This window comes from Dermacentor andersoni, chromosome 7 (assembly GCF_023375885.2).
Source record: "Dermacentor andersoni chromosome 7, qqDerAnde1_hic_scaffold, whole genome shotgun sequence".
Lineage (NCBI taxonomy): Eukaryota > Metazoa > Arthropoda > Arachnida > Ixodida > Ixodidae > Dermacentor > Dermacentor andersoni.
This window is the reverse complement of record NC_092820.1, coordinates 18,149,614-18,163,529: the sequence shown is the minus strand read 5'-3', so window position 1 is coordinate 18,163,529 and position 13,916 is coordinate 18,149,614. Positions and strand designations below refer to the sequence as shown.

Here is a 13,916-nt window from a genome sequence, read left to right as displayed (position 1 = left end):
ATTGTTCTTCTTGTCGTCGGCGCGACCATGACACCCCGAGGGATTTTTGTAGGAACCACTGTATATTGTCTGCCCTCCGCGCGTGCATTGCGAAGCTTGCTGAGAAGGCAGGAGTGCGAATACTCCGAAATATGTGGTGTCTCTGTGAAATCCTGTGTCCACGATTTCCTGACAGTGCATGTGTGCCCGCAGCGCCGTATGGCCGGCTGCCGTTGTTTCTCCTGTGTTTGTGAACGAACAATAGAGGCCCGCCACGGACTCAAGGGTGTGTGTGATTGTGGTGCAATACAAGTGCGTGACCTCTAACAGCAGGGGGGAATCACCCGTTCCCTCGCCCCTAATTAAAAGGGGCGCGGCCAAGACCTTAGGAGGAGCCGGAATACAATTCGGTAAACTAGATTGGATCGTCACCAATGCCAGCCGTTCCTCAACACAGGGAAATAGGGAAAGGAGAAGTTACTTAAACGCAAGTTTTAGACTGAGCTAGGCAGTCTAGAAGCAGAGCCTACAATCTGCGCAGAAGCATCAAGGAGGTAGTGCCGTCTAGTATCACCTGGGCCGCCCAGCAGTTACTGCGAGTTACTAGTTGACGTAAGAGACGAGAAACTAACGTCTGCAACGAAGCTCACGGTAATTTCCTTCAAATTAGCCCAATCTGTTCGAGAGAAGACGTCAGACTTAGACTCCCTGGAAACCCAGCCCAGCAATCGCATCGACCGCAATGAGATCGGCTTGCCAGCGCTCTTCGAGAAAGCTCTGCCGTCGACTCCACGCTTTATAGACGTGCTGCTGCTGTCCGGCCACGAGTACGCCATCATTTGTTTTCTTTTGAACTCTGTTTAGTTGACCACCGTTAAGTGTGTTTTGTGCAGTGTTAATTTCTATATTTACTGTTAACTGTTCTTTGTATTGTGTTGTCTTCATTGATATATACAAAGTGCATGTGTGTTAGCGTTCTTGTGTTTCTTTTAATTTGCGTATTATCGTCAGTCGATAAAAATTTTTGTCTCTCTTTCTCCCGACTCTGACTCCTTCGCTGTGTTCGTCTGAGTACGGAACGGCCAACCGGCTTGCATACCCCGTCGACAACTTCGCGCCAACGGCGAACGGGTGACAAGCCGTGACACTAGCGTTGCGTCAACAAGAAGAGGACACGAAAAAGTACTGCATTAGCAGACAGTCACATGCCGCTAAAAAACTACTAAAGCTATAATCCATTGAGTAACGCTACACTTCTCGTGTGTGTAGCTGATCCATGTACGGAATGTCCCAGCTATTATTCGCCAGGATGTAAATATATGCTAACGAACTCGAAATACATTTTGTAGCCTGTTGTATGGCACAAGTAACGCTATTTGTATTTGCATACTCTAGTTAAGTGCATAAGCCACTATTAGTGAACAGCTTTGCAACTATTACCTTTAGGGAAAGCACTCCAATTAATATTGGTAAGCCTCCTAGGAAACATACAACTCAGCGTGTACTAACTTTCTGCTTTTTGAACAATAATTTTTTCCCGTCCTAGGAGAAAGCCCGGGAAACACGCAGAAAAAGAAGAACGTGCGGCGTCCGCGTGCGTGCCTCAGTACCAGTACTTTCAAACGTGTCGCGCGTGAAAGAACAGCCCGTCTAGCTTTCTATGCTGTTCACAGGGTGGTGGCCGGGGCGTTGGCTGCGCGATTTACGCCAGTTATGTGCTTCGCTTTACGCAGTACATGATAGTCATGAGCATAAGAGGTATTAGCCTGAAAAAAAGCAACTGAGAAAAGTGGCATTCATTCATATCTTTGTATGTTACTGCACTAAATGAAATGAAAGTGCTAACAAAGCCGCCTTGCGAAAGCGAATGAAATTTGAGTGACACGTTGTTGAGCAAGAAATGAACACCACTTCATAAAGGTCTACGCTGGCTGCGAGAAGAGCTTGAGTACACATCACGCAATGTGAAAAAAAAAACATAACCTTCGTAGTAACAGGGCCAGAACGGTCATGCAATCTGACCGACGGAAAGATGATGTAAAAGAGGTGTCGAGCCAGGATGGAGCACTGGGTGAGATGGAGCAGATGAATAGGTTGCAGCGCAAAAAAGATTGCCGCGCAGGCAGCGCATCACAGGGCCTGACTGAACTCGCTTACTGGCAATCCTCAAAAAGAGATTTATTAAGCAAGATGATGGCCACCAGACGTTTTACGCGCATTAAATTGCGACGACATCTATATTGCCAAGGCAAAGAGCAAGTCAAATAGAAACCCGGGTGCTCACCTTTGGTGACTTTTCCCATCATGCCAAGGTTGCTAATCAATGTCCGCATCCCAATCATGTCGGCACCTGGCACATGCACTCACAATTGAGCCAAAAAACAACGTTTGTAGCAGACGGATTGGCGCGTTGCCGTCACACTGGAGAAATAGAGTTGACCTTCTCGGATGAGAAAAGAGTTTTCAGGAGGAGAGAAGACGTGGCAGATGACGTCAGAAGAACGCTGTTACTTGTGCAGTGTTTGCTTTGGGTCCACGGGTCATCGCCGCCGAACATTTGATAGAGTGACTGAGAACTAATAAACAGCTGCTGCTTCCTCAGGTAACAAAGGTGTTGAAGACGAGAGGCTTGCTTCGCCCTGCAAATATGCTGGACCGCTGTCCGAGGCTATTCTCTCCGCTGTTTCTCTAAACGCCTCTGACTTCTGAACCGCCGTAAAGTGCTGGCACAATGGTAACACTTCTTCTCTTCCGCTTTCCTGTGTGATTTGTAAACTTGGAGTCAATACAGGGTGGACAATGGTAGCAAGAAAACAGTTAGGCAACCGAAGCAGTTTTGAAAACAGATAATGATCTTGGTCAGTGTATTGATATGTTACATAAACATTAAACCGAGTTACAAAGAAGGCTTGGCATATAGGTGGTGACGACGCCACCAAAGTATCGAGCAGGCGCGAGACAGAATTCCTCACGAAGTAGTACACAAAGTCTCACGTAAACGTTTGTTTCCTTCACCAGTCTTCTAAGTTACGTCGACTCTCAAGCTCGGGTGAGGAAACAATGCCGTGTAATGTCACGAGCGATAACCGATTCAATTGTGCAAAGGAACAAACGTTAAACTGGAATTATTTACCACCGATGACGTTGAGCTCTTAGAGTCGCTCAGGGCCGCTTGGAAGAGCCCACGTTTGTCGGAGGTTCCAGCTGGTTCCGGCTGGTTCGGAGAGTGCGCGCGGTTCAAAAATCAGACGTGGTAAAGAAAAAAAGAAGGACGTCCTGAGTGCCTTGTCGAGTATTCAGCGCCCATGATGCCTCATTCCCTTCTCTTGCTCTGTCTGTTCCCTGCTTGATCTGGCGAAGTGAACGTCGAAGGGAAGAGAGAAAGATATCCGCACCCCTCCTCTCCGGACTCCCCCGAAGAGCAAATCAAGACGAACCTGCCGCCTCGGCGAGCGGTGACGACCGCGCCACTCGCACCTGCTGCTGCTGCCGCGGCGTTCTGATGTCGTGATGCGGAGGCCGGAAGACCGCGGCAGGAATGCGCAACGTCAGTCGCCGAGCTCGGTACAAGCACCGATGGGGCAAGCAGCAGCGGAACACGGATTTGCAAAATCATTCACAGCCGCACACGCGACCCACCGGATGCCCCCCAAAGCGGCCGTTCTGCCTCGCGCGAGCGATGGATTGAACGAGGCTTAGAGGCCGAGGCACGCCGAGCCCGAGCTTCCCATTGGTCCGCGCTCCGCGGCAGCTTGCTCGCTCGCGCGCTTTTTCTCTCCGTGCCCGCAGGCATTTTTTTTTTTTTTTCTGCTCCGGTCGCTCGGTCTCTCGCAGCCGTGAAAGAGGCGGCTAAGTGGAAGGCGAAGAGAGAAGCGGAAGATGATGCCGGGAAATCTGGGAAGCCCGAGAGCGTCGTGTATAGGCACGCGCGCTGCGGGAAACCTGTGACGTCGCTATGACGTAACGTTGAGCTGGAGTTCGCGTGCCGATGCGGCTTTGGATTCGCCTTGCGTTACCGCTCACCTTCACGTGCAGAGCTTGTCAGAACAAGCAGAGCAGCTTGTCGTTCACTCAAGCAGCTGCTGCTTGCCTGATTATTTCGTTTAGTTCATGTTCCCAATTCACTGGGGATCTGAGAAACAATGGATGGACTTTCGAGCAGCAGCTGTTCTTCAACGTTTACTCATGTATTCACTCACAACGCTCGTTTACGCGAGCATTGTGAATACGGCACTCATCGGTATGCGGCCGCTACGCCGAGGATCGGACCCTACGACGTCGTGGTCAGCAGCGAAACGCCATTGCCACTCTATTACCACAACTACTGCTCGTCTACTATGGTCCATGCGTCTTACAGATTGATAAACAACGCTTTCCTTTTCTGTCGAAAAAATGTTAAATGAGATAACGTCCTTGGGATTGTGCGGTGTTTTTCAAAGTACTTATTTAGCAAGGGGTAGACTTCATTTGCCAAACCCGGTGTATTAGGTCCATTACAATGACTGAATTTGGGGCAGCAGCGCACTTGAAAAAAAAAAAAGAGGGTTACACAAACATTAATGATCAGCTTATAGAAAGCGCATGTGTTTGTAGAGTACCTGAGTACCTAGTAAGTAAGTAAGCCATTACAAATTTCTCAACTTTGAACCAAAAATTGGTGAGCATAGTGAATCGCCTTTGGATGAAGCTAAACAAGCTGTTCAAACAAATCAACATAATTGATATATTTATGCTAAATTTTCAGTAAACATAATCGCAATGTGTCTTTCCCGCTTACTTTCACCGATGTGTCTATACGCAGCATCTCTTATATTTCACATTTGTAAATGAAAGAAGAAAACGGACTTCATCACCGCAATTAGTTTGCAGGCGACAATATTAAAAGCAGTTGGTGAAGTTGATGTGCATGCACAGTTCCACCCTCTCCAGCTATTTCATCACTTCTCTTTGATGATTCCTCTGTCAATGGCTTTATTTTCAGGAGAAACCCTTTACAGTTTAATAGTGATTTAAACTGCTATATTCATAAGGACAGACGGCTATACTCTTAACGAGAGCATTGTGGTGTCAAGCGAATTCCTCCCCAGAAATAGCGCTTTAGACTGACGCTGCACCGACGGCTCATTAAATGCTTCATATGAAACATCTTATTATTGCTTAACGTAAATAACTGTTCGGCCCACGTTTTTATAATATCTGGAGCATTTTCCTGTTTAAAAGCTTTATATGGGCATCTTGATGTAATTACAAACCACCAGGGCCTTTGTTTCCGGAAAGTATTGTTCTATAAACTGGTGTGACAGATCAGGAATGGTCTTCAATTCTGATAAGACTGCTTTTGCGCATGACAAGAAAGAAACGTCCTATCCACTTTAGTTACTCTGCTTACGGCACTACTGTCTCGGAATTCGAAAAATACAAATATTTAGCCGTTTTAATAAATTCACAGCTTAACTGGAGCGACCATGTTGATTACATCTGTTCATCTGCGTTAAAAGAACTTCGATTTTTGAAACACAAGCTCAAAGGAGCACCCAGTCACGTTAAGCTATTAGCCTATAACTCTCTTATTCGGCCTAAACTTGAGCATGCGGCTATAGTGTGGGACCCGTACACCAAAAAAGATATAGCAAAAATAGAAAACGTGCAAAGACGGGCTGTGCGCTTCATTTACAATAAATTCAAGAGAACTGATTCCCCATCTGCTTTAATGGCCTCCAACGAAATGAAACCTCTTCATATAAGACGGAAAATTGCTCGATTAAGATTCCTTCATTCACTAATCCAGGGAAAGTTTGGAATTTCTTCTTCACTTTATGTTACACCTTCAACTACACGAAAAACTTGTCACCAACATACCCATGCCCTAACACCATATTTTGCGAAAACAAACTTGTTTCAATACTCATACTTTCCGCGCACAATAAACGATTGGAATTCACTGCCTGAACAGATTGTCTCAAGTGACAGTTTTGAAAGAAATATTAGCAATGAATTTTGATGTGCAGATAGATGTGCAATGTATTTCCTTTGACTTGTTTCGCTTATTTGTGTCATGTGTCAAGCCTTTTGTCTATGTAATAACTTTATGGCGTTTGTAAATACGCCTTCTTATCTGCCCTTCCTGCTTGGACCACATGAGATCTGCAGTATTATGAAAATAAAAAAAAATTTAAAAAGCGGTAGTTTACTTCGGCTCCTTCTCCTTGTTGTCTGCGAGTTTCTGTGTGTTTATGATGAACTTGGTGCACCAAATGTCACTAGTTGTCACTAGAAATAAATGAAATAATTAAATGAAAAGTGTCTTATTGTTAGTATTGAAGCCTGGCTCCGCAGCACTGAAGCTCGATACTCTAATCATTAGGCCAGGGAAGCATGCCTGAAATTGTGGAACAGGCTCGTGCAAGCAAGGACTTTAGACGCGTCATCCTATAGAAATTGCTTACAACTTTTATTTCGGTTACTTGTTAAACAGCCTGCTTCATGTAGTGGGCATGATCTATAATTTGGTAAAACAAGTAATTGACTGCGCGTCTATCATCGCACTGTTGCGCTTTGGTGTGTTTCTTCAAGGTCGGGTACGTTGCGTTCAAGTGCTGACTAATTCTTACAATGACATCAACCTAATCTTGGTTCCAATAAAATTTTCCAGCTTCTTATGTTAAGCCTCTGACTATGAGCGGTAGCTTAAATTTTGCTCTGATAAACAGCCAGCTTGATTCATGGCTAGGGTGGTAAGTTTTTCAATAACAAGTTCCCCTTGTTAGCTGAAGCGAGCCGTCCTGAATTTCGTGGTTCTGTTTCCTTATTTATTACGCACCGGCGTTTTTCGCGAGTGTTCATGCATTTCCATCCCTGAGAACTCTGTAATTGACCTTCGATGCATGAATGTAATTGTGTTGGTGTATGACGGCTGTGATGTCCTGTTCCACATTAGGAGAATGGAATCCAGTGCATTTGCAGCCAGGAACATCATATAGCGCCGTAGTGAGGCAAGCTGCTTCGTCACATTGGTGTTCACTCTGTCTGACTGTATGATCGTAGTATTCCTCCCTTTCTTAAGCAAGACACTCGTTACCAACTGTAATGAATAGTAGCACGTGATGACTTGTTAGTATGCTCACCAATTCGACTGTAGTGGCCTCTTTCGAAGAATGAGATAAAGAGTCGAGTCTCAGCGCACAGAATACTTCCTAACCAAACATACGGGATTGTTCTCTTTAGAGTCTTGAAGTGCGAATAACATACAAGTAGCAATTTTTGACGCACCGAAGGGTTGTACTTTCGCGCTTCCATAAAATCGGCGTCCGAGAATCACGTCAACGTGGTGTCCAGACTGGCTTCAGCACTCAACTCCAAAGGTTGTAACCGGTTTGTGGTTGCATGAACGCTACTTCAGTAAATCAAATAAATACCACATGCAAAAGGAAAAGAAAAACAAGAACCACAGTGCCAAATCAGACAAATGCATGAATTCACGAAAACCTCGTCGGGAAGACTTGTCCATACGCACACGTTCAATCTCATCGTGCGGCTGTACATAATTTTAACAAATGCAGCTAGCCAATTTCAAAGCAGACTTCCGAGCGATCAGCTGTATGTATTCGACCCCACAAGTGGTGCTCGCGTGCACAAGTGTAGAACCGGCACATCGCGCCGGTCGTGCGGGCGCACATACCGCCAGTGAAGCGTCACCAGATACAGTTTGCGTCGGCTAGCGCCCACAAGCGGCGTCCTTTGCATTCTCCGACACTCGGATCCGCTTTGCGTTACCATGACGAGCCCCACCTCTTCTTCCTTTTCCTGAAAATGGGACTTCACAACACTTGGGAGGCGCTCGCTCAAATCGAACGGCTAAAAATTTATCCCCCCTGGCAGAACCGTCGTAGGACGACTTAGCTAGGGCATCGACCTCACTGCAACAGCTGACCGGAAATCCCTAATCCCGACGCAAATCTGTGGCTCCATCACCTTAGCGCCTTCGCCAAGGAACAAGCACCCGCAGACCACAAAGGAAGAAGACAGGCCAGAATGAGAGCTGTGGCTCTGCAGCAGGCGCGTAGCCAGGGGGGAGGCTTATGGGGCTTCAGCCCCTCCCCGAAATTTTGTCGTGCTGTCATGCACAGGCGACAAAAACAACCCCCGGCGCCAGAAATCACTCTGGATTTTGTCGAGAATGTATTTTTCCCGCTCGAAAAGACATTTCGGCGCGAAGATTGGGAACTCGGGCTGGATTTCATTGCAACGCCCATGAACCTGTAGTCACGTAACTCAAAGAGACTCAAAGAGCAAAAAGTTTCAAGGGCGTTTGGATGGCGAGTGGGCTGGTCGTGGCATCTCGCGGATGCCACGAAATCTATGGAGAGCATGGCTTTCAAATAAAGATCACACAAACATTTGCTGCGATAGGTGCATTGACATTTCCAAAGTGGTGCTTTAGATTTTCAATTCTGCATTGTGGGTTTAATGTTGTCATAACCATTTGACGCCAAAGTTGCAATAAGTTTTCTAAAGTCGTACATCGAACCTTACAATGAGACAAGTCAAATCAACACACTATCACACAAGTTGAGAATGCAGGCATTGAGGTCCGATGAGACGAAGTGTTGTGATGGTTCATTTGTGCCGTCATGTCACAGAAAAAAATATCAAAACTTTTTCAGCTGCGCCAAAACATCCATGTCGACACACTATATAAAGTGAGCATAGGTAACTACGTTCTTATTGATTCTTTCTACTTCTACTTTTATTCACTAGGACACATTGAGCCTCCTCAATTTTCCTGTTCTCAATAACCGCGGGCTGCCAGAGACAGCCAGAGGTTAGGCATTTTTCACGTGTTGTCCTGACAACCACGCGGCGCACTTCGGTGCGCGATCGTTTTCTCTGGCCGAGTGGATTTTGGCCTCACAGACTCTGTGATCTGTGACTCTCTGATTGCGCGACATGTTTATTTCCCTTGTCTGACGCACTATAAATATGCATGGTGGTTCATCGAAATCTACGCACAGTTTAAAAATATGCGATGCACTTTAAGACGACGCGACCAACCGGTCCCCTTTGTACGCAGTGTGCCATGCTATTTTTGTATTTTGTTTAATTAGATTATTACTCAAGATTAAGTAACCTATTTCTGAAGCAACGAAGCTAGGAAAAAAATTCCAATTAGAAAGTTGCAGAGCGCTTCGAAAAACGTTCGAATAAACAGTTTCTGTCTTTCTACCTATTGGTATTAGCGTTTTTCAGCTCGCTGCGGATGCCCGCGAAAAAGTAACACACAACGTGACATGCCCGCGTGCGCGTCGTCATTGCACTGCTTCCAAGCATTCTGTGCACAAGCAGCCATAGGTACGCTGCCGCTTAAAAAGCGACAGGGCAGCGGCGCAAGCGTTGGCTGTCCAATTTAATCTAGCAACCGTTATTGCTTGCGCTGCGTAAAGCGACTGACGGACGTGGTGGTGGTGGTAGGTGGTAGTTCCAGACAGCGATAAACGGACTATCGTGGATCGGCTGTTAGAGCGCGAGCAATTTCGTGATGCCTTTTTCCAAGGAGAAAAAAGCAGACATGATCCTTGTCCTAGGAGCTGCAAGCGGACAGAGACGGCAGGCTGCAATAATATTTCAAAGCTGGCACCCGGGTACGCGACCGAGCTGGATGACAATATTCAACACCTACGAGTCACTGAAGCAAACCAGAAGCTCCACAAGAATGAGGCAGAGAGCTTCAGTCATAAATAATGAGGTTCGCTCCAACGTTTTGTCTTTCATGGCGGCTAATCCACCCACTAGCACGCGCAGCCTGGTGCACAGCTCGGTGTATCCAACTAAACTACCTGGAGGTATTTTAAAACAGCTCGACTGCACTCCTATCGTCTGCAGTTGCATCAATGCGTGGAGTCAAGGGATCTCCAAAAAGAGACTCGGCTTTGCGAATTGGATCTTGATTCAGGAGGGGCAGCATTCTGACTTTCTCGCCAAGGTACTCTGGACTGACAAGGCGAACTTTTCCCGAATTGAATTGAATTGGATTTATTGATAGAAAAGACAGAGAGGTCGACCTGAGCTAGTGCGCTCTAGTCTGCTACTCTGCACTGGGGAAGACGGAAGGGGAGTGAAAGTACTGGGATGGATGATGATGATAAGAGAAGTGGTGAGTGCTTATGTACATGAGACCGTTGTCTTGCTAGAGCCGCTCGTCGAGCTTGGTGTCCTGCAGAAACTTCAGCAATACTTTTGTTGCACGTATTGAAATTGCAGTGTCAGGCCATGGGCCGAGGATAGCTTCCTCCGACAGTGGTTGTCTGCCAACGCTGGCTAAGAAACTTTCTAACGTCCTTCGCTCCAGCATATATGCTGGGCAGTCGCACAGTAGGTGTTGCAGTGTTTCAGGCGTCTGGCAGTGATCACAATCAGGGCTGTTCGATTGGCCGATGAGGTGCGCGTAGCGACGGGTGAAAGCGACGCCGAGCCGAATCCTGTGTAGCAGTGATGTTCTGCTCCGTGTAAGCTTCGGGGGCAAACAGAATTTACCATCTGGGTCAATCATATGTAGACGTCTGTGAATGTTGTCATAGTGAGCTCTGTAAGCTTTTGTAAGGTCCTGCATGAGTGCCTTGATCATGGAGTTGGTGTAATTGCCAAGCAAATATCCACAACACGCACTATTGGAGTGAGCAAAATGCCCACTGGCTAGGAATATCCCGCCACCAATATCAGTGGTCTTTTAACGTTTGGTGCGGAACGTATGAGAGCGCAGTCATTGGCCCAGTGTTTTTTAACAACACTCTTACCGGCAATAGGTATGTAAGCGAGTTCCTCAAAGGGCCGATTGAAGACTTCTGCTGCAACCTGCCACTAGCCCTGCTTGACGCAATGTGGTATCAGCGCGACGGGGCCCCAGCCCATACCTGCAGTATGTTGTTGTTACTTTCCCAGGGCAATGGATAGGGAGAAACGGGCCTGTTCTGTGGCCGGCAAGGTCACCAGGCCTCAACTCTCTTGATATTTTTTTGTGGGGCTATATTAAGGATCATGTATACACGGCGGCAATGACGACTCCAGAAGCCTTGTCGAAGAAGGTAACTGAAGTCTCACACAGCGTTTCACCGACGGTGTTCAAGGCAGCGACAGCAAGCCTTCTCAGAAGATCCCACTGTTGTATCGCTGCAGAAGGTGACCTCTTCGAGCACTTGCTGGGAAAGCGCATCAAACATAAACGTAAATTCAGTGAAAAACGGCGTCTGGCCGCTAAAGATACTGCTATTCTACCATTTTCAGCCTTCTGAAAGCTCAGTTTTTTTTTTATTTAAGGATGTTTAATTTCTTTACAGCTATGCGAAGTGACGGACTTGTTGCTTCCGAAAGCACAAGCGATAACCGCTGCGTTTGCATATCGCTATAACGAACTGTCGCGGGGGGAACACATAGCTGGCGTAAATGGGACAGCCAACACCTACGTCACTGCCCTGTCGCCTTTTACGCGGTAGCACGCCTATGGCTGTTTGTGCACGGAACGTTTGGTAGCAGTGCAATCATGACGTGCAAGCGGCCATGTCACGTGGTGTTTTGTATTTCGCGGGCATTATCAGTAACCTGGAATACACTAATGCCTAATGGATAGAAAGACAGAAACTGGTTATTCGGACGCTTTGCAAACCATTCTGCAACTTTCTAGTTGGAATATTCTTCCTATCCTCATTAATTCTTGACTTCATTAATTTTGACTGAAAATCTAATTAAGAAAAGACACAAAAGCGTGAGACACTACATACAAAAGCAAGTAACATGCGTTTGGTCGCGTCGCCTTAGAGTGCATCGGCATATTTTTAAACTCTGGATAAAGTTAGCTCAGACACCCTGTATACAGTGACTTTTGCTTGTATACGTAGATTTATTGGGAGACTTATACGTATATTTATATATATTGTTGCGAGGTTTTGTGGAGACATGCAGTGAACTTTGTTTTCAGTGACACTTTTTTGCCCTTTATCAATGTTTATCTTCGCATTAGTGTATTCCATTGTATCTTCGCATTTCTAATGTATATTTTGCAGAACTCCTGCCTTTTATATTTGATCTCTGTTGCGACTATAATTTCCTTGCAATTACAAAACATGACTGGTGACAGCTGCTGCTGCGCAATACATTGAAAACAAGGAGAACGTCATTGAGATTTTTCCCTGGCCGTTGCATATGTACAAAAATGTAAACAAGGTTCTTCAATGACAAAGTTTCATTAAAATATTTGTCCTCAACTCGTTCATTTCACTGCCTTTACATTCATCATACCAGCGGCATGCACTGCTTTACTGATTTCGAATTGATATAGTTCAATGTTCGTGTGATATTTTCTTTACTTATTAGATAGATAAAAAACGTGGAAGCATTGATGTCAGTTAATGGCAAAGTTTTTGGGACATACGAATATATTCTTCAATGAAAAAATACGTATTTCACTTGTCTTGACCGTGCGTAGCGTCCAAGAATTCGTTTGAAGCATCTTTGGCAATGGTAATGCAGTTATTATACGTGTATTTGATCGCTCGACAAATTCTGTAAAGAGCAGGCCGAGCTCCACCGTAAGCACCCCTCCCCCCTCCCCTCCGAACGAAATTTCTGGCTATGCCACTGCTATGCAGAGCTCAACTCATGACATACGGATGCAGCCAAGTACCGAAGCCGACTAACTCTTCTATGAATGAGAAGAAGAATCTACGGCTATTATCCTAGCACAAAGCGAAGACACAGCCGAACAAGTGGCTATAACGCTAGTCATATCACTCTGAACCACCAATGCCATCATGCTAAGCGACTGCCAATGGTGTAGCGCAACTATACCGGAAAATACGTTGTAACAGAACTGCTTGTTGGCCTAGTTGGTGCTTGCTAAAAGACGTGTGTTTTTCCGCAATTTAAAACACACACAAAGGAATACACGTAAAGACAACACGGGCAGCTGTGTCTTCCTTTTGTGTGTGTTTTACCTTCCGGCAAAACACATGCCTTACACCTGGAAAGTCACGCGTCAACTGTCGCGCTCAAAACTCTTCAAGACATCTCAAGCAAGAAGCAACTCTCCGAGAGATACGCTGTCTGGAACCCGGGTTCTGAATACTTGGCGGGAAACTGAGGCCTCATTCGACGAGGCCTGAGGACATACCCAGGAATTATTTGGATATTTTGCAGCATTACCGACTCTCCGCGATGAAAGAACTCTTTCACGCTGATTCTCGAAACAGCTATTTACACACCCTCTTTTTAGTACTTTTTTCTTTCCTGCCCGACGCATTTCCAGTGTGGGCATCGCACGTTCTGGGTTGGACTTCGGCCGACCTAACCAACCCACACGTCAAGTGGGCGTCACCCGTGGCAACGGCGATGCGGAGGCAGCCAGCGACGTCTAACGGCAGGTAGTGGCTGTGCCCGACATTGGATGCGTCACCGCGGGCACTTTTCATCCGGAGCCCAGCAGCGACGCGTCGCTGGCCGACTCCGCAGCGCGACGGCGGCCGCCGGTCCCGCGCTCGGCACAAGGTTCATCAAGAGCGCACGCACGTCAAGCGTTTCGTGAATGCTCGAAAAAAGTAGCGTGCCTCGCCGCGAGGGACTTTGTGCGCCCATTTGTGCATGCGACTGACTCGCTCCAACCGCGGCACAATCGAGAGAAAGAACCTTCTGTTCAACCGTTTTCGCTCCACGCAGCCGCTTCGCACTTTGCAAGCCAGATCGCACGCGCGTGCGCTAGGCCCAGTGCTTGTTTGTTTGCGATAGCGGAACCTACTCAAGAGGAAGCTTCAGTGTTCTTGCATCTGAGAGACAAGGCTAGTTACTTTTGCAAGCGGAATATTGGTCTTTGGCCAGACATTTTTACACAAGTGGTCGAAACCGGTGTTTTAAAAAAATTGAAGCAGGAAGTTTACCAACTCGCAGCTTTGCCC

The 13,916-nt window shown here is 46.5% G+C and overlaps 1 protein-coding gene and 1 long non-coding RNA gene across 5 annotated transcripts in view; one reads left to right on the top strand and one right to left on the bottom strand.

The window, feature by feature from the left end:
- The window catches only part of LOC126535535 (Kv channel-interacting protein 4-like), a 298,260-nt gene extending 294,530 nt beyond the window's left edge, over nucleotides 1-3,730 (bottom strand). Inside the window, exon 1 of one of the 2 annotated variants that reach the window (XM_050182354.2) lies at nucleotides 2,264-3,730. In XM_050182354.2, the coding sequence (XP_050038311.1) occupies nucleotides 2,264-2,321 (58 nt within the window). In that variant the 5' untranslated portion in view covers nucleotides 2,322-3,730. The remainder of the gene's footprint in view (nucleotides 1-2,263) is intronic. The other variant, XM_055073188.1, reaches the window with a different exon arrangement.
- Nucleotides 1-13,916, top strand: part of LOC129385996 (uncharacterized) — a 98,003-nt gene that overhangs the window by 29,536 nt on the left and 54,551 nt on the right. The gene's annotated exons all lie outside the window — the stretch shown is intronic.